Raw genomic sequence first — 18,104 nt, 5'->3', positions numbered from 1 at the left:
GAGTGACGGATATTTGAGGCCGTCAGCGTAAAAGTGGCCTAAGCTTACCATAGTTAGTATGGAGGTAATTAGGTTTGAATTTTCATGAATTTCAATTTGAGTAGCCAAAAAAAACAATACGCACAAAAACTATGTTTACAAAGCTATCAGTTATCTATGGGTGAAACTATGGATAGGCCGGTTTTGCATCAACATTTATTAAAATTTTAAATAAATTCCAATATAAGCTTGAATATAAAAAAATGTGGGCTAGGCCACTTTTGCGCTGATGGCCTCATTTCACCTTTAAGACAACGGGAATCCACTACAGATTTGTAGCCGATTTACGTACGGTATCGAAATTGCTCGTGAATATCGTACTAATATTATAAGCGTGGAAGTTTTTTTTGTGGATTGTGTGTTAAACTTTCACACAAAAAATCAACTGGACGAATTTTGTTGAAACCTATCAGATGGTTTTTATAACATGGGTTGACGCAAACCACTTTTTACTTTATGGCAATTAAATGATATGACCCGGGACATGCCAACCTTAATTATCTCCGACATTACATACAAGTATGTTCACTGAACACAAAACTGTTTTTCAGTTACGATTTTACCGGCCGTATCAGATATAACTATAACAATACTGAGACCTTAGAAATCATATCTCAAGGTAAATGGCGCCATTTACGTTCTAGACGTCTATGGGCTCCGGACCCAAATAGGCAATAAAAAAATATAAAAAAACGATTTTGACGAAATTCTCCATGGGAATAGTTTTAATCCTACGAAATAATATAGGGCATTTAACTCTTTCAACTCAGTACTTAGCACAGGTCTTCCCTCGTGCGATAAAGGATTATCCATGCAGGCGATGGTATATGAAAAGCTAGTATGATATAAATGTGTGTATATAAAAAATACACTACGTCTTCCCGGCGTTCCTAAACCATACATCGGAATTTGTTGAAATGGTTAATGTGGTTCTTTTTTATTGATTTTAATTTCATATGATTTATAAAGTCAATCATTCTTGTAACAAACATAGCTTTTATGTAGTTCTTGTCTTCTCAATACCTCGGTTACTACACTTTCGCATTTCTATTTACTTTAAAATACTCTCTTCAGATGGCACGGGAGTGTAGCAGCGCTGTTGTTCGCGCTGATGATTTATCTTATCGGCTAGTTTCGGTTCATTGGGATTGTGACGTTGGAGAAACTCTGCCAGCCATAATATTGGTTCAGCGGGTCGCTCGTGAGCCAGAGCCGTGAGGCCAGGCAGCAGCGTGGGAGTAATGTACTTCTGCATATAATCGTTTATTTGCCAATTCCGAAGTAAAGGACCGACTATCACTGAAATAATAACGTTATCACCATTTTAACTGGTGGTAGGACCTCTTGTGAGTCCGCGCGGGTAGGTACCACCACCACCCTGCCTATTTCTGCCGTGAAGCAGTAATGCGTTTCGGTTCGAAGGGTGGGGCAGCCGTTGTAACTAAACTTGAGACCTTAGAACTTATATCTCGAAGTATGGCGCATTTACGTTGTGGATGTCTATGGGTTCCAGTAACCACTTAACATCAGGTGGGCTGTGAGCTCGTCCACCCATGTAAGCAATAAAAAAATGCTTAATTGATTTTATTTGTTTAATAAATGAAAAAATTCTGCTCATTTAAAATAAAACGAGTTCCGTTTCTGAAAATTATCAGATGATAATGCAAGCTTGGCCTTCAAAAATTGTACAAGCATAATATGGCCCAGCTACTAAAGAATGATCACCATTGCTTTTGAATAACACCAATGCCAGGGACACAGCCAATGCTGCTTACTGGCTAAGAACCTATACAAGTGTACTACAGGTGCTAAGAATTGCCGTGAATAGTATAAAGTCGACAATATTGTCAAATAAGAATGGTGCTGGTAATTACGCAAATTTCTAATTTTGCGCCTTATTTCCTTAGAAAAAAAACGGCAACTGCGGCGGTATTTGAACACCGGCATAAAAACCTGGTTTTCTTTTAAAAAAATAAAATTATGTCGCGGTAATCTCAGACTAGTCGTAACATCTCAACTTACTGTTAGGAAAGAAGAAATGTATTTCTCTCACAGCCTCCGCGAGGTTCTCGCTGCCATGGAGACCGTTAAAATAATCTCCGTATTTAGTGCGACGACCGTAGCATGCCCGTAGACTATCTGGCCAGTATGCTTGAGCTTCGGCGACCCTTAGGAATTAAACAAATTTTCGGTTTGTTTTTTATTGCTCTCGAAGATAAATGAGGCCGTCAGCGTAAAAGTGGCCTAACCCACAATTTTTCATATTCGTGCTTATTTATTGCAATTTATTTAAAACAATACATTTTGATGCAAAAACGGTTTAGCCCTAGTTTCACACAGTCATATGAGTCGACTATTATCAAAGGCGGCAATCTGACTTTTGGACAATGATTGGTAAATCAGAAAAACGAATTATTGACTTTGTATTCCATCGGCAGTCACAAAACTCTTCGGAACGACATCTTAGATAAATAACAGGTTAACTATTAACCTTTATTTAATGCAGGTTTTGAACCGTATTCTTTGAAGGAGACGATTATATTCAAATCAATCTGTATTGACATATCAATAAAAAAATTTTGTCCAAATGCACAGATTGCCACCTTTGATAATAGACGACTCATATATAACAGATGGCTTTGTAAACATTATTTTTGTCCGAATTATTTTTAGCTACGAAGTATGTAAATGTAAATTCTAACTACGGTAAGCTTAAGTCACTTTTACGCTGACGGCCTCAAATGTAAGGTAGATGACGTAGGTAGGTAATAGACATATTATAGACACTATTATTCATATACATGGGCAATGCCGTGGGCACGGGTAGGCACCACCACCCCGCCTATTGCCGCCGTGATGCAGTTTCGGTTTGAAGGGTGGGGCAGCCGTTATAACTATAATGAGACCTTAGAAGTTATATTTCAATGTGGGTGGCAAATTTACGTTGTAGATGTCTATGTGCTCCGCTTAACACCAGGTGGGCTGTGAGTTCGTCCATCCATCTAAGCAGTAAAAAAAAGTAAAAAATATAAAAGTAGCCCCACGATAAATTACGTTACATCTACTGAAACTAAAATCAGCTCACCTGGCCGGGCCCATAAGGGTACGCCATTTTTGAATGCAATCTCGGGCAGCTAAGACCAATACCACTATCGGACCGCATGACATTTGAGCTACTAAATGAGGAAAGTGTTGTCGTCCGTAGTGACCTCTGTAAAGCTCCGCTGCTTGCTCCGGTGTTAGTTGAACTACGCGCTTCTAAAAAAACATAAAATGGTTCTCAAATGTTCGTCTGATCGCAATTATCGAGAATCCGAAGCGCCGTATGGAGTCAAATTATGGATCGGATACCGTGTTCCAAATATAATTAAAAAGATTAAAACAAGCAATTCAAAGTTTACTAGGAAAAATAATTTAGATTTATAAATTTTAAACAAAAATTAAAATTTTGTTTGGTTGCAGTTAAAACATAAAACAAAAAATAAAATACTTATGACTCATTCGAAAAAAAAAACAGATTGCCGTGAAGTAATTATAATTACCCCCCACCCCGTAACTATAAAACTAGTAATTGAATAGAAACGCGTCCTTCACGAACACTGACCCCTCGAAACGTCGACAATTTTATAAGTTTTTTGTATGGTTTCCACAGATAAGAGCGGTGACCGCCGCGGAGCTGGGGTGTGCTCCAAGATCCTTGAATCATTCATTATGGTAGGGTTGTTCATTATGAAATTCAAAATATTATAAAATTATTACCAATTTCTACATAATATGTACATACAAAAATTTGATTTAGAAAATCTGAGAACAATTAATAAAAAAAAAAAAGGTTTTAGGTACAATTTAATTTCGCGTTAATATTATATATATTACAATATATGAGTTTCTCGCCGGATCTTCTCAGTGGGTCGCGTTTCCGATCCGGTGGTAGATTCTGCGAAGCACTGCTCTTGCTAGAGTCAGTGCTAACAACACTCCAGTTTGAGCCCCGTGAGCTCACCTACACACGTTAGGATGAAGCTGAAATGGCCTCTCAAGGCTATTTGTAAAAGTAGAAAAAAAAAGTGATCCCTGATCAAACTTTAAAACATTCGTCTCCAACACACCTTTGAAAATAAAATATCAATCTGTCAAAAACTTGATCACTACTAAACCTGTTATAGGGTATTTATTAGCTGAAGTGTCCAATTCGAAATTACAACAAACAATATAAAATCATGTAAACAAGGGTTCCAAAGCATTTAAGGGAAATCAAAACATTTATTGGAAAATTCATACGATAAAGTATCAAAAACGTGACAAAACACGAAAATAAAGTATCATTTTTTAAGGAATATTTATGAATATCTACTGATTCTATGACTAACGGAATTTTATTGTAATTACGTGAAATATATTCGCATTCCGTACATACAGTACTTTACTACTTTGTTATTGATGCGTGTGAACAATGGTGGTAATTAAAGATCAAAGTAAACTTAAGCTCGTTTACTTTAAAAGTAAACTACTCAAAGAGGTGTTAAATAAAAAAAATACTACCAGAGCCAGCCCTGTGAAAATAAGGGTTGCAGCGTGCATATGACGGGCTATTACGAAGGGTTCCTCTCTGCACCAATGTTGATACGGAATTTTGCATATCGTGTACTAGAGATGAACTCTGATTTCAGTAAAATTGATTCATCTTTTACGAATTTAAAGCTTCTGCGTCGTTTTATAAAACTTGACGTTCTAGGAGGTAATAAAGAACTGTCCAAGATCATTACAGCATTTGATTTCTAAATTCATAATACCTACTAATTAATACGCTTCAGGTATAATATCGAGGTCTGAATTATTATTTGTAAACGACAAGATTTTCAGCAATGAAGACGATTCAAACCAGGTGGCTGTATTCACTTATTGGTCTTTAACAGTTTAGTATTAAGTTAAAAGTTTAGTATCAGGAGTATCGTGAGGTCATCTACCCATTACTTTAATAAAAACCAGCATACTCGCCACCGGAATTTGTCCTAGAAAAAATTTATTGCTTTAATGGGTGGACGAGCTCACAGTCTACCTGGTGTTAAAGTGGTTACTGGAGCCCATAGACATCTATAACGTAAGTGCGCCACCCACCTTGAGATATAAGTTCTAAGGTCTCAAGTATATATACAAAGGCTGCCCCACCGTTCAAAATAGTATATTATATAGGCTACCATTCCATCATTCACTATTAGTTACATACAGCTTATAGTTTACGATACATATTACATACAGTATCACAATACCGAGTCGTGCAGGTAGCAAGTAGCATTCCGGATAAGGTGTATAAATGGTCTCCGGAAACCTCACAGATGTTTTTTCCTACTTAGCCTTGAGGGGCTATGCCGGCTTCACCTAACTGATAGGTGATCTTACGGGGCTCAGCCGGAGAGACTTTGCTAACATCTTTCTCTAGCTAGAGCAGTGCGTCGCTGAATCTACGATCAGATCGGAATCCCGACCCACTGAGAATATCCGGAGAGAAACTCAGTGGCTTGGGTCGGGGGGTTAAGTTGCACGTCGAACTCTTAGTCGTGCTCGACGAGTTTAAAGATAACGGTGACCGGTGCTTAGAAAGTCTAAAAGCACCCAGAGTTGATCGGGAGGATTCGAAATACATACACAACATAGCTTTACAGCAGGTGGAACGTGGTAAAATTTTATATGTATTGATAATTAAGTGATATTGCGAAAAAGAGACAGCATTATTAAGAATAGAGAAAAAATGGAACTCCTGATTTTTTATCCACCACAACGATGGTGTCCAACCATAATCCGTCTACAGATATTTTATATAATTGTTTTCTTCATTTTTTCCTATTCCCTATATTGTATCTCAATGTCAAAGCGTCCACAAACTGTGAGTAGTTAGACAACGATCCTACTCGTCTACTTTGTAAAAAATAATTTAAGTTATCGAGCAAAACTCGATGCTTATTGCGTTATACATGTAATGCAGAACTCGTTCAAATAGTTAATACACATGGTCAGTGTCCCATCTCTATACTATAAAGATACACATATTACGCAACCCTTCGCTAGATATAGCGCAGGACACGCGTCATGCAGACATGCGTATTTAGATTCAACGAAACCCTTTGAGATGTAATTCAACGAAGTTAAAGCAGATAGCTCGTTTATCGATTTTCAACTCTATCTGATACTGAGCATGTGCTTCGGTACAAATGGATTGGCGTGGTTTCTTTTATGACCGATAATGTACAGGATTGCGTAAAATTAGTTCGATAATAAACCTGAAACACAAATTACTCAATGATTTTTTTTATTTACCACTAACACAAAGTTTCGGTTCCTAATAATTTAATCTTTAAAAATTATTCCAATTTTCAAGATACGTACCCGTATTAATATAAAAAAAGTGATTAGTACATTAATAAAAATGTTAAGTTCCCTCTTCGAGTCCAGTTACATTTTAATATGTGAGGTGGTTCTTAAGTACGGCAATGTCAGGGGCACTGTCCAGCCGCCCCTAGCTAAACTAAAGTAATAGAATAAAAGTACATACATACATATCTTGATATTGAAATGAACGAACAATTCTGCACAATTTTAAAACGTTGATGGATTTCGTATCGTAAAGAGCTTTGATAAATATATGACTGCCGATTCCATGACTAATGCCACTTCACGTAATTCTATGCATAATTATTATGATTTAATCACTTCTTACTTAACATAGAAATAGTTTTTTTTTTCCCTTTATCGACCATACAAATGTAATTACATTGTAACACATTGCGTGCGTTGGCGTCATTTGTATTTTACGATCGGACCAGGGAATTATTATAGCACAGAGGTTGGTTTATACTGTGCTTAAATAATCGTAGACCTTATGCCAGGGAAATTGGGGCTTAGAACTAATGTTACCAAATGGGAAATTTGATGACTGTGTGATGTTTCTTCCACAATCTTGTCAGATCGAATCAAATAATATTCTTTTTTTTTTATTGCTTAGATGGGTGGACGAGCTCACAGCCCCCCTGGTGTTATGTGGTTACTAGAGCCCATAGACATCCACAACGTAAATGCGCCACCCACCTGAGATATAAGTTCTAAAGTCTCAAGTATAGTTACAACGGCTGCCCCATCCTTCAAACCGAAACGCATTACTGCTTCACGGCAAAAATAGGCAGGGTGGTGGTACCTACCCGCGCGGACTCACAAGAGGTCCTACCACCAGTAATTACACAAATTATAATTTTGCGGGTTTGATTTTTATTCCACGATGTTATTCCTTCACCGTGGAAGTCAATCGTGAACATTTGTTGAGTACGTATTTATATTAGAAAAATTGGTACCCGCCTGAGATTCGAACACCGGTGCATCGCTCGAACTTTCTTAAATAGAAATAGAATAGACATATGATACGTTACAAATAGGAAAATGAAATGGAGACATCACATAGAATCAATCAGAAGTAGCTGTAAGAAGACGAAATAAAGATAGCAGCAGAACCCTAGGCAACTAGACAACCAGGACAAGACTCAGAGAAGTAGGTGTGAAGAGACAAGATGTATAACAGAATAAATTTAGAAATGTATTCCTTTGTCTGCATATGTATGCAGAGTATTGATATTTCATTCAGTAAGCTATTTAAAAAAAATCATTATTTCGCGTCCAATACGGAATTTTCGAAAGATTTCGGAAACAAGTCGGCACGTGTACATAGAGTTATTGAAATATTGATAAAATTACCATTTAAATATCATCAAATAAACCATATAAAAATTATAAATAAAATAGTAATTGACATACACAAACACAAATAGGTACATACACAAATATAATAAAGTTATGGTCAATTTCGTAGTCTAATTTTAAATAAATTAAAGGCTGTTTAATTTATATAACTTAGCTGTTGACGAGGTTCAATCGTTAAATATTTTCGAAATATAACTTTTTTTAAACATTTTAAATAATAATAAAAAATATGTTTATTACATATTTAATGAAATAATAAGGAATAATGCACTACTTAAATAAGCATAAAATAATTCAAAATTATTAAGTGTCCGTAAAGTTGAATTTCTATTACTAGGCGAACACTAATTTAATAAAAATAATAACAATTTTTTTTATTGCCCTTGTTGGCAGACGAGCATATGGCCCACCTAATGGTGAATGGGTACCGTCGCCCATGGACTTCAGCATGCTAGGGGCAGAGCCAAGCCGCTGCTTTCATGCAAGTTTACCTATTGTAATGAATCGTGCATATTTTTTTATTGTCCTTGTAGGCACATGAGCATACGTAATTACTTTGCGTAATTACTGGTGGTAGGGCGTCTTAGAGTCCGTACGGATAGATTAACCTGCCTATTTCTGCCGTGAAGCAGCTTTTCAACTTAGAACTCGAGTGTCAAGGGCTCCGGTAACCACTTAACACCAGGTGGGCCGTGAGCTCATCCCTCGAAATTAGCAGTAATAAATTAAAAATAAAAATATATAAGAATCTGAAAACAAAATTGACTGATTTATTATGTTTTAAAATTTTTAAACGTATTCATTCTGGAATTTCTAACAAAAAAATTATTAAATACAATATAGTATAGTAACATTGATTAGTTACAAAAGTTGAATTTCACTTACAGCTAGGATAGTGAAGCCATTGTTTCTTATATGATCTTGAATAGCTTCTGAATCCTGGAATGCTTCCGGCTTAATCAATGCAAGCGTGCGTTCGGAATACGCATGACTAGGTGCTTGTGAGTCCGATGAAGTCACGGACATTTCTTCCCTTCAAATATAGGCGATTATCACTTTGTAAAATTAATTAATCAGTTCATATATTTATAAGTAGTTTCTTGAAACGTACTCTTGGTAGTTTTATGTTAATAGTTAACAGTTTTCTAAATGTCTAGTGCCTAATTGACTTAAGGAAATGACATACGTGTTTATATTTAAATGCAAAGAAGAGGTTGTATTTCGTGACGATGGATTTGTGTGTTTTTATCTGTGTTAAAAGAAGTATCATGTTGTTCATTTCCCTGATTCATTAATATTTTTTTACAATAAATATATTAGGACTACAATTATTGGTAAAACTAATTATAATCTCTTGTTTATTATGTATATGTTTAACTTTTAAGTTTTTATTTCTTTGGTATTATAAACAATATATAGTATATAATTTACGGTAAAAGAAACTGTAAGCAGCATATACGTTTGTCTGGTCCAAAAATAGTAATGAGAATTATTTGGTTGCTTTAATTAAATTATTTCAATCATTATATAAATTAATTAAAATTTAAATATGCAATTCACGCGTGAATCATTTCATTGAGATATTATGAAACATTAAAAGCAAAAAAAAAACACGAAAGAAACAAACACGCATCATTAATGAAAATCAATTGCGACATCAGTAAGCGTCACGTAGGAGATTTTAAGTGGAAAAACTGATACGCGTTTTCGTAGCGCGCGCCACCCCTCTGGGGCGGGGAGCGCGAGGGGGTCGAGGGGGTCGCGAGGGGCGGACGGGGGCGCGCACTGGCCCCAGTGCCCCCCGGACGCAGTGGCGGCGCGACGCCTCCCTGACGCCTGCACCCGAACATGCGGCGTTGACCCTGTCTCCCGCCACCCGACAACTACCGCCGTATACATGGACAACTCTTGCCTCCTTGACCTCCTCATCAGGTGCTTCGCTATGACCGAGCCCGAGGACCTCAACTTCACAGCATTCACAGACCTATGTCGGTTGTGCTCGTTGAAGAGCGGTCCGAGGCTCCACATATTCGATAAGGAGTCGGAACAAAGGCAGATCCTATTCAAACTCAGGACCTGCTTACCGACTATGGTAAGTCTATCATGTTTATTTCATATCTTTTATCGTTTTAATGTGCACACCTCTTAAAAGTAATGAATAATGTAAACTTGTCACTATGTCATCATAATGTTACGTTGTAACATGAAACCGATTTAGCAATAGATAATTTTATTCTGATTAGATGTAAACATAAAGCTTTGCCGTGAAGAAAAGATGCACACACTACGTCTGCGTAGCTGAGACGTAGGCCCCGTAGACGCGTGCGCTCTACGCACCACCGCTGTGGGTTACGCCGTAAATTATGGTGTTTCACGATACCTGTTGAATTTTCTACGACTCCAATTTTAGCCCTTGGTAACAAAATAAATGACATGTGTTCCAAATTCATATAAAAAATCAATTTTTTTTTTGTAAAGGTAGAGACGCTCATTTTTCTTTGTAAATAAAAATAGTAAAAATACAAGTTTAATAAGTGTATACATATATAATGCAAAAGCCTTTTAACCCAAAAAACGGAAGAATCACATTAAAAAAATATGCTCTTATCTTATTTATAGTTTATAGATATTTATAGATATCTATTTAAGTGATAAGGCTGCATTGGATATGAAGTGTTAGATAGCTCTTTATTGAAACATCACAAGCTCACACAGAAAAAATATATAAAACAAATACTTAGTTTTAGTAAAATAATTTTCGGCCTTGCCACTATTTTTCACGCGACACTTTGAAGTTATATTAATCTTAAAACAAATCCCATTCTAACCCAATAAGAGATCTCTCTACCTATCGTCCGAATTCGACCACAATTATTGCAACTTCAAGATTTATAAGCATTTGTTTTTATTCATTTGTATTTTTTTTCCATTGATAAGGTAATTTCATTTTTTCCTTATCGTGGTATCGGAAGATTAAGTCGTTAGCTTGACAACACTTTAGACGTTCCTGACCACGAAAACTGTAAAATTAATCAAAAAAAATACACAAACGCCGGAAAAAGACAAAGAATGAAAACGCGAGATTAATCAGTAAAAGTAGTTGTAATTCTGTCTACGACTCGCGCAAAAGCCGTAAAAATGTTATAAATACACAAAACTGATTAATAGCTTACATATTAAAAAAACAAAATCTGGTAACAAACAGAAGAAAAAATGGCATTGAACTTTTTGGCTTAATCCATTTTTATATTCTATAATAAAGAAGTTTAATTGTAACAGTTATATTTCTTCTAGATTCTATACTCGAAAAAACCCATAGTATGGTATCGTTATAGACAGAGTTTCCGTGTTTGCATGCACGCTTGATAAAACTACTGTTTTAAGTGATTAAAACTGCATATTCAAAGCATATTCGAAAATCGCAATTTTTTAAATAAAGATAATAAATATTTTATTAACAGAGAATAAAAAAATCAGCGTTAAATCAAAGTGAACTAAACTAAAAGGATAACTTAGAAATCGTAAGTCATCAAAACGAAAGAATAAATTAGCACGATATTCGGTAGTAAAAGTACGTATTTTAATCCTAATAAATTTCTCCACAAATCTCAGCCCTCTCAATACTGTCGGATTTCATATTCTTACTCGTTACCGTAGCAAATGTATCCAATACAGAAGTAAATCGAACGAGGGAAGCAATGATCCCTGACACGCGACTAACACGACGACACTGTTTTCACACGATAATAGTCGTTATTTCAACCAGCTTAAGTTGTAATTCTTACTACTAGAACACGTTAGGCTGAACTAAAGAGCTCATACATTATGTCAACTTAGACTGAATTATTGAGTTATTTATAGATTTTTTTTATCTTTCCGTTATTTTTAAGACTTGTCTATCCAATACAGTCCAAAGTGTATAATTAAAAATATTGAATTTCGAGATTTTCGGCTTTTAGGAAAGGGATTCTCCTATTTAATTCTACTTAACTCGGGACATCCGTTTTTTGATAATCCAATATCCGTCAATATTCATACTAAACTGCTTAACTCAAACATTATAGTTCATTCACTCATGCGTTGTAAAAATCGTAACAGATCTAATGTCTAACTATACAATTGTTACTTAGCAGATATCGAAAGACGACTTCCTCCCGAAAAAGATCTGTGAGCGATGCGTCACAAGACTGGAGCAGCTGTATGAGTGGAGACAGAGTTGCTTGAATACGGATTCTGTACTAAGAAACTATGCGGAGTCAATGCGGATCGTCACTTCTACAATCAATTTTCAAGTAAGTGTTATATTAATATTAATCACCTGTTTGGCTTTTTGATTCATTTGCTTAATTTATACACAAAAAAACTGTGCCAAGAATATCTATATATTAATAGGTGAAGCAAAAAATTAGTGCCCCTTTTTACGAAAATTGAGCGGACGGAGAAATATGGAATTTCCCACACTTAAAGAAAATATAGAGAAGGAGTGCAGAATGTAAATAGTTTATTAAATTATACATAAAAAATACATTAAATCAATTTAAAAAAACATTACACACGCTACCATGAATTTGACACACACACGCATGCATACTATTTGTATATTGTTAAGCTTTTCTTATTGCATATAGTCTGTGGTCTAATTGAGAATAGATTAATATTGTTTATTGAAAGTGTAGTCTTGGCGAAATCTGTAATTACAAAAGTATAGTAGTCTCTGATAATAGAATCATAATAGTGTACAAACTTATAATTTCAATTAATTATAGTCGAGTTTCGACTATCGAGGACTACTATTTATTATAAAAGTAATTCATTCGTGAATGTTTACAATCATGTTAATTTGTTTGTAAATGTTGAATTTATAATATTGCATTGTAATTATCGGCATTTATGTTCGAAAAATTAATTAAACTAGGAAGCCAACATAATCGACACAAATCATAATCTATGTAGATATTAGTGTCGCGATAAGGAGCGATCGATTTTGCGGTGCAAGCTCTCATTCATTTGAAAAATGTAACATTGCTTAATTTAGTTACAATCGGTATTTTTTATTAAAAGCTAATACCATTTTTAAAACATGTAGGTTCTGTTTCAATTATATTATTGTAATATTTAAGAACCTTTGACGTACCATTATTTATCTAATATAAGTTCTCTTTTAAATTATTTTATCAAATTCCAATCTATTACCGAACTTCAGCAGTAGCAGACAATGTATCCAATTCATAAAAGTCACTTTGATTCGATTAATTTATAATAATTAAAAACATATAACTACTACTACTGTTCGAAGTATATTTTAAACGTTATTTATAAAAAGAGGTTGAAATCCTAATATAGGTTCACGAAGGGATTGACTTCCAGAGTCCTGGTTCTATTTCCGATTTCAATATCTTTGTAACAAAATATATATATTCGGCCTATTGTTAAATTGTCATCATGTCAATATCGTATAAATCGCGTATAAGATTCCCGCACCTATTTTTAGACGAGAAATTAATAATTATATCATATAGGTACTTTCAAAATGCTAAATTAAACGTTTTATGTATCTCATTATTTATGTAGCTTAATATTTTTTACAAGATCTTTGATATATATTCATGCTACTTAATTAGAATTTATCGACTACTATGCCGATATTATATTATAGATGTTTTAACATTTCATATCAGTCGGTTCAAAATTGAGGAAATACCCAAAACTATAAAGGGCCTTCTCGTCGAACCTGTCGCTTGTGACGGGGCTCGGCGAGTAAACTAACTCACAGACACAGCCCACTGAGTTTCTCGCCGGATCTTCTCAGTGAGTCGCGTTTCCGATCCGGTGGTAGATTCTCCGAAGCACTGCTCTTGCTAGGGTCAGTGTTAGTAACTTCCGCATGTTTTAGCCCCGTGAGCTCATCTACTCATTCAGTGACGCTGATATAGCCTCTCAAGGCTATCAGCTTAGGTAAGATAAAAAAAAAGACAAAGCGCCCCCTGCTGTTGACAAATTAAGCGTTCATATTTTGAGGAAGGTATTATTGCTTCGAGTGTGTAGGCACGCGGCGGGCGATGCAAGAAGCGTCTCCGCGCGAGGTAGCGCCCCTCCTCTATTGATCGGTGCGCGCCCGGGACTATCGACCCACAGCCACCCACCACCCGTCGTCACGTTTTCACCAAACTCAACCTTAACCACGTGTAATAGCCGACAAAATTCGAAATCACATATCGGCGTACAATTGGATGAAAGCATACGATTTCGTACCTAAGAAAATTGTAATAAAAGCGATAATCGAATGTCGTTATTTCGATATCAAACAGAATTCAAGTAAATGAATTATCCGCTTTAAAGCAATGGGTATAAGGTCGTCATGTTCTCTGTCTGCGCAATATGACTGGTATAAGTTCAAGCATTGGCTACGCATGTCCGTAGACTTGTTGTTTTACGCCGGCTGAAACGTACGTACAACCAATAAAGCTACACGACAATAAATCGATATCCTTTGTCTATGACGTCCGTGAGCTGGAATGCTTATTCGCAGTTTGAAATTCAAATATGTATATGTTATTACATTAAGAACGCGTTAAATCTTCGATCACAAGATGCACATGAGAATCATGTTCAAGGCGTTATCGATAAGTGGAGGCTAGGTTGCGGGGAGTGCATTACCGCACGCATCTCGTCCAAGGTCGAAGGTGGCTCACCGTCAGCGAGCTCGGGGGCACAGTTAACCCTGACCTAGCGCGGGAGGTGAAGGATATTCCTACTACGGCCTCCCGCCACCCGCGGGGGCCTGCACGACCCCGCTTTGCCTGAACACCACTTGCACTGAAAGCTTCAAACCTTCCCCACTCGTCACACCACGTGATGGAGGCTATACAGCCACGAAACACCTCGAAAATGTAACATAACGAAATAGGTACTAAGAACCACAATGCGGTTAGCGTAACGCCACCAAATAATTTTTTACGTACAAGAAATGTTACATTAGATTATTTATCATAAGATAATATGAGGAAATTATTTAATTGAAAACATGATTAGTTAGAAACACTTATATGGGTTTATCAGATTCGTAGAATAACATTGAGTGGTAGGAAACTTCGGAACGGTCTCTGTCTTTGGTGAAAACTGAAAAAAAGTAAACGTATATATAACTTGAATACTTTTCTGAATTTAGTTGCAGAACTATTTTTCGTTCAGTGGATGAATCAATGAATCCCACTAAAATAAAACTGGGAATTTTATCTCATATCACAATCATTACAAAAGTTTGGATCAAAAAATATATGTGTAATAAAACTAAATATTCTCGAAAATCGTACAAGAGATAAGAGCTTGACTGTAATTAAATATCTTATCAAACAGAAGGGTGACGCCGTATGATATTACAGTTACTATGAATAAAAAGCTTATCTACCGAAGAATCGTGTGGCTGGGACGACATATATTCCACATTTGCAACCAATAACCAGAATTACAGGTATCTCTACTAATTTTGCTCTCAAGCAAATTTAAATTCCCATATAAAATACACCACACGGTGAATTTCGTTATCCAACTAGAGAAGTGATGTCCAAAGCTTCATTTTAATTTAAAATGGTTAGTCTATCACTTGATAAAAATTAACTATACATATGAACACATGTACAAATCACGTAAGCATCTATATCACGATACGTGAAGCAACTTTGTACCCCTTTTTACGAAGACGGAGTATGAAATTTCCCATACTTATAGAGAATATACAGAAGGAGTGCATAATGTTAGTATTTTTTTTTAATTTTGCCTAAAAAATACATTAAATCAATAAATAAAAATATTACACACACTATATGTAATGTATTTGACAAATACACCCACCCACGCATGCATACTATTTGTTTAATGTCAAACTTTTCTTATTGCTTATAGTCTGTGCTCAAATTGAGAATACTCTATAATTGTTTGTCTTTATTAATATTTGTCTAAAGTGTAGTCTTGGTGAAGTCTGTGATTATAGAAGTATTTAATAATACCAGGAGATCACTAGCTTAAATAATAACACATAACATAATTAGAAGACGCACTAGCTTAAATAATAACGCATAACATAATTAGAAGACGCAAACGAGAGTGATCTTTTATTTTTCAACCCCCGTCGAAGGGAAAGGGAAGAGGAAAGTATAATCGATCGGAGGGCCTTGCAGCCTATGAACTTGCACTTGTCACTTAGTGCATAGAAACGGCGGAGGGCGCCCGTCTTTGACCCGCCCAAGACGCGCCGACTGTCTACACCTGAACGATTTTAAAAAGAATCTCTCTGTACACTAAGCACTTTGTACACTAAACACACTGTACACTAAAAAAACAAATTTCACCCAGATTTTGATTTATTTTATCAAAGTAATGTGGCCGATAAAATGGATATTCTATATCGTCGAGTGAAGTGTAAATAACTATAATGCAATTAAATAACGCCGGTCAACAATGAAACTTCGGAGTAAGAAATTTTTGTTTTAACTGAATATTAGATAGCAAAAAAAAAGAGAATGGTTTTTTTTTCTTTTAGATTATGAATTTGAAATTTAAGTTATAATGTATGTATATTAGATCAACAGTATACTACTACTATTTAGTTACAAATTACCCTAAATTAATAAAATCTATTTGGTAGTTTTTTTTTCCTTTTTATTGTCCGATTATATAGGTTTAACGTCGTTCAAATTGTTCGTTGGATTGGATTATAAAGAGCCTAATTTTCTCATTATTTATCTTAATTAAGGGATTCCCACAGATATGCACCACATGGGTAAGGGCCGCGTTCAAAAAAAACAAAACATTCTTCTCATATCCATGATGTTAAGAGATTTAAGTTTCCTAGATTTCAGTTCAAATGTCATTTAAATTCTGACTTTGAAAGTGTTGTTCAACGCGTTGATTAAAAATAATTTCTACGTAATATAAATAAACAAAGCCACCAATATCAACCTCAAAACCCCTATATACGGAAGCTTATTTTTGATCAGTGCGCGATAAACCCCCTCGAGACAACTCCACGCTGCTCTGTTGTCTATGAAGGGCGCCAGACATATTGAAATTCCTCATTAAAATTTGATATGATATTTTGTAATAAGAATATTTTTTTACTCTTGTTTCTTATATTTCCAAATGTAGGTATATGTTCACGCTTATAAGTTAAAACTATAACGGTATTTAAAATAAAATCGAGAACTGTTTTCTCTTACTTAATACTCAGGATTTACTATTTTTTTCAAATTATTGTCCTTTTTTATAATAACCTGCCATTGATCTATTTTGTAGAATAACAATCCAGTCTAGAGCAGTTTTAAGAAAAAGAAAAAAAACGTACCACTGTTTAACAAACATTCATTATAATTCCGGTAAACATTTCCCGTACTGATGCAATGTAATCCTTCGTAATCCGGGAGTCAATGACCTCTACATACGAAACTGCGAGGAAATCACATTCTGACGTGCGCTTTTCCCGAGAGATCCTGGGTCGTTGAACCCGCATCGCACCGAGTTTGGGCAATTAAGCATAGGGTGTTGGTCGCTACGTGTTACGGAATGAAAGTCGACAGTCTGCTCAGGGGGCCATTCTCACTTTCTGCGGGGTGAATGCACTGGCGGGGGTGGCCACCCTATTGCGACCCTCCCTCGAAGCCCTCCGTCGCATCAAAGACACTCAATGAAGCCGACGATGTAATTCCGACGAAGTCTACAAGAATTGAATATTTATTAACCACTAGGTGTACAATACTGATTGATCGCGTTAAATTTCTGATTCTTAAATTAATTTACTGGATAAAAGTCGAAGCGTTTCAAATGGACAAACCAACAGGCATGTTGACGAAATAAAAAATGCAATAACAAGTCTGACTCAAATTCTTTGGAGAGTTCATTGCACTATTTAAGAGTGACAAAGACAAATCCTATTATCAATTAGACCCTTTTTTTTTTTTTTTTTTTTTATTTATTTTTTTTTTTTTTAACGCTGGGGAATCCATTTACGGATACCCGGTCGAGGGGGGTAACGGACCGGGTTATGTCGGACTCCGGCGCCTCCTGAGAGGAAGAAGGGGAGAAGAGAAGAGCCGAGGTCCTTCACCTCCCCCAATTTCTCACAGGAGACTACGCCTTGAAAAAGGCGCGCGAAGCACTTGCCCCGCAGAACGACTACCGACTAAACCCCATCGAGCCCCACCACTCCGACTCCACGAAACCCACGGTACCGCACAGTGCGCGCCGAAGGCTCGCCGTCGCCGGTACCCATCCTGTTAATAGGACGGCACTCCATCCCCGGGAAAATCTCGCAGGACGTCGTCTCG

The 18,104-nt window shown here is 36.1% G+C and overlaps 2 protein-coding genes across 6 annotated transcripts in view; one reads left to right on the top strand and one right to left on the bottom strand.

Annotated features, from left to right (window-relative positions):
• Positions 1-947: 947 nt before the first annotated feature.
• LOC101742800 (nucleoside diphosphate kinase homolog 5) lies at positions 948-9,529 on the bottom strand. Its single transcript, XM_021350138.3, has 5 exons — positions 8,897-9,529; positions 8,671-8,818; positions 3,125-3,297; positions 2,062-2,207; positions 948-1,338 (listed from the first exon to the last, which is right to left on the bottom strand). The coding sequence occupies exons 2-5, from the start codon at positions 8,809-8,811 to the stop codon at positions 1,091-1,093; spliced, it is 708 nt and encodes a 235-aa protein (XP_021205813.1). The 5' UTR covers positions 8,812-8,818; positions 8,897-9,529; the 3' UTR covers positions 948-1,090.
• Positions 9,530-9,572: 43 nt separating this feature from the next.
• Positions 9,573-18,104, top strand: part of LOC101742647 (uncharacterized) — a 28,796-nt gene continuing 20,264 nt past the window's right edge. The window contains exons 1-2 of one of the 5 annotated variants that reach the window (XM_038014540.2): positions 9,573-9,877; positions 11,916-12,077. In XM_038014540.2, coding sequence (XP_037870468.1) covers positions 9,683-9,877; positions 11,916-12,077 — 357 coding nt within the window. In that variant the 5' untranslated portion in view covers positions 9,573-9,682. Of the gene's footprint in view, positions 9,878-11,915; positions 12,078-15,767; positions 16,256-18,104 lie in introns of those variants that run through there. The other 4 variants (XM_038014537.2, XM_038014538.2, XM_038014536.2 and 1 more) reach the window with 4 other exon arrangements.

Source organism: Bombyx mori, chromosome 12 (assembly GCF_030269925.1).
Source record: "Bombyx mori chromosome 12, ASM3026992v2".
Lineage (NCBI taxonomy): Eukaryota > Metazoa > Arthropoda > Insecta > Lepidoptera > Bombycidae > Bombyx > Bombyx mori.
This window is presented reverse-complemented; position numbering and strand designations above follow the sequence as displayed.

Coding starts and splice junctions, on each gene's coding strand:
- LOC101742800 (XM_021350138.3), bottom strand. CDS start 8,811: ATGTCCGTGACTTCATCGGACTCACAAGCACCTAGTCATGCGTATTCC. Junction 3,298..8,670: donor ATGGCTTCACTATCCTAGCT/GTAAGTGAAATT, acceptor ATGTTTTTTTAG/AAGCGCGTAGTTCAACTAAC. Junction 1,339..2,061: donor ACATTTCTTCTTTCCTAACA/GTAAGTTGAGAT, acceptor TTATTATTTCAG/TGATAGTCGGTCCTTTACTT.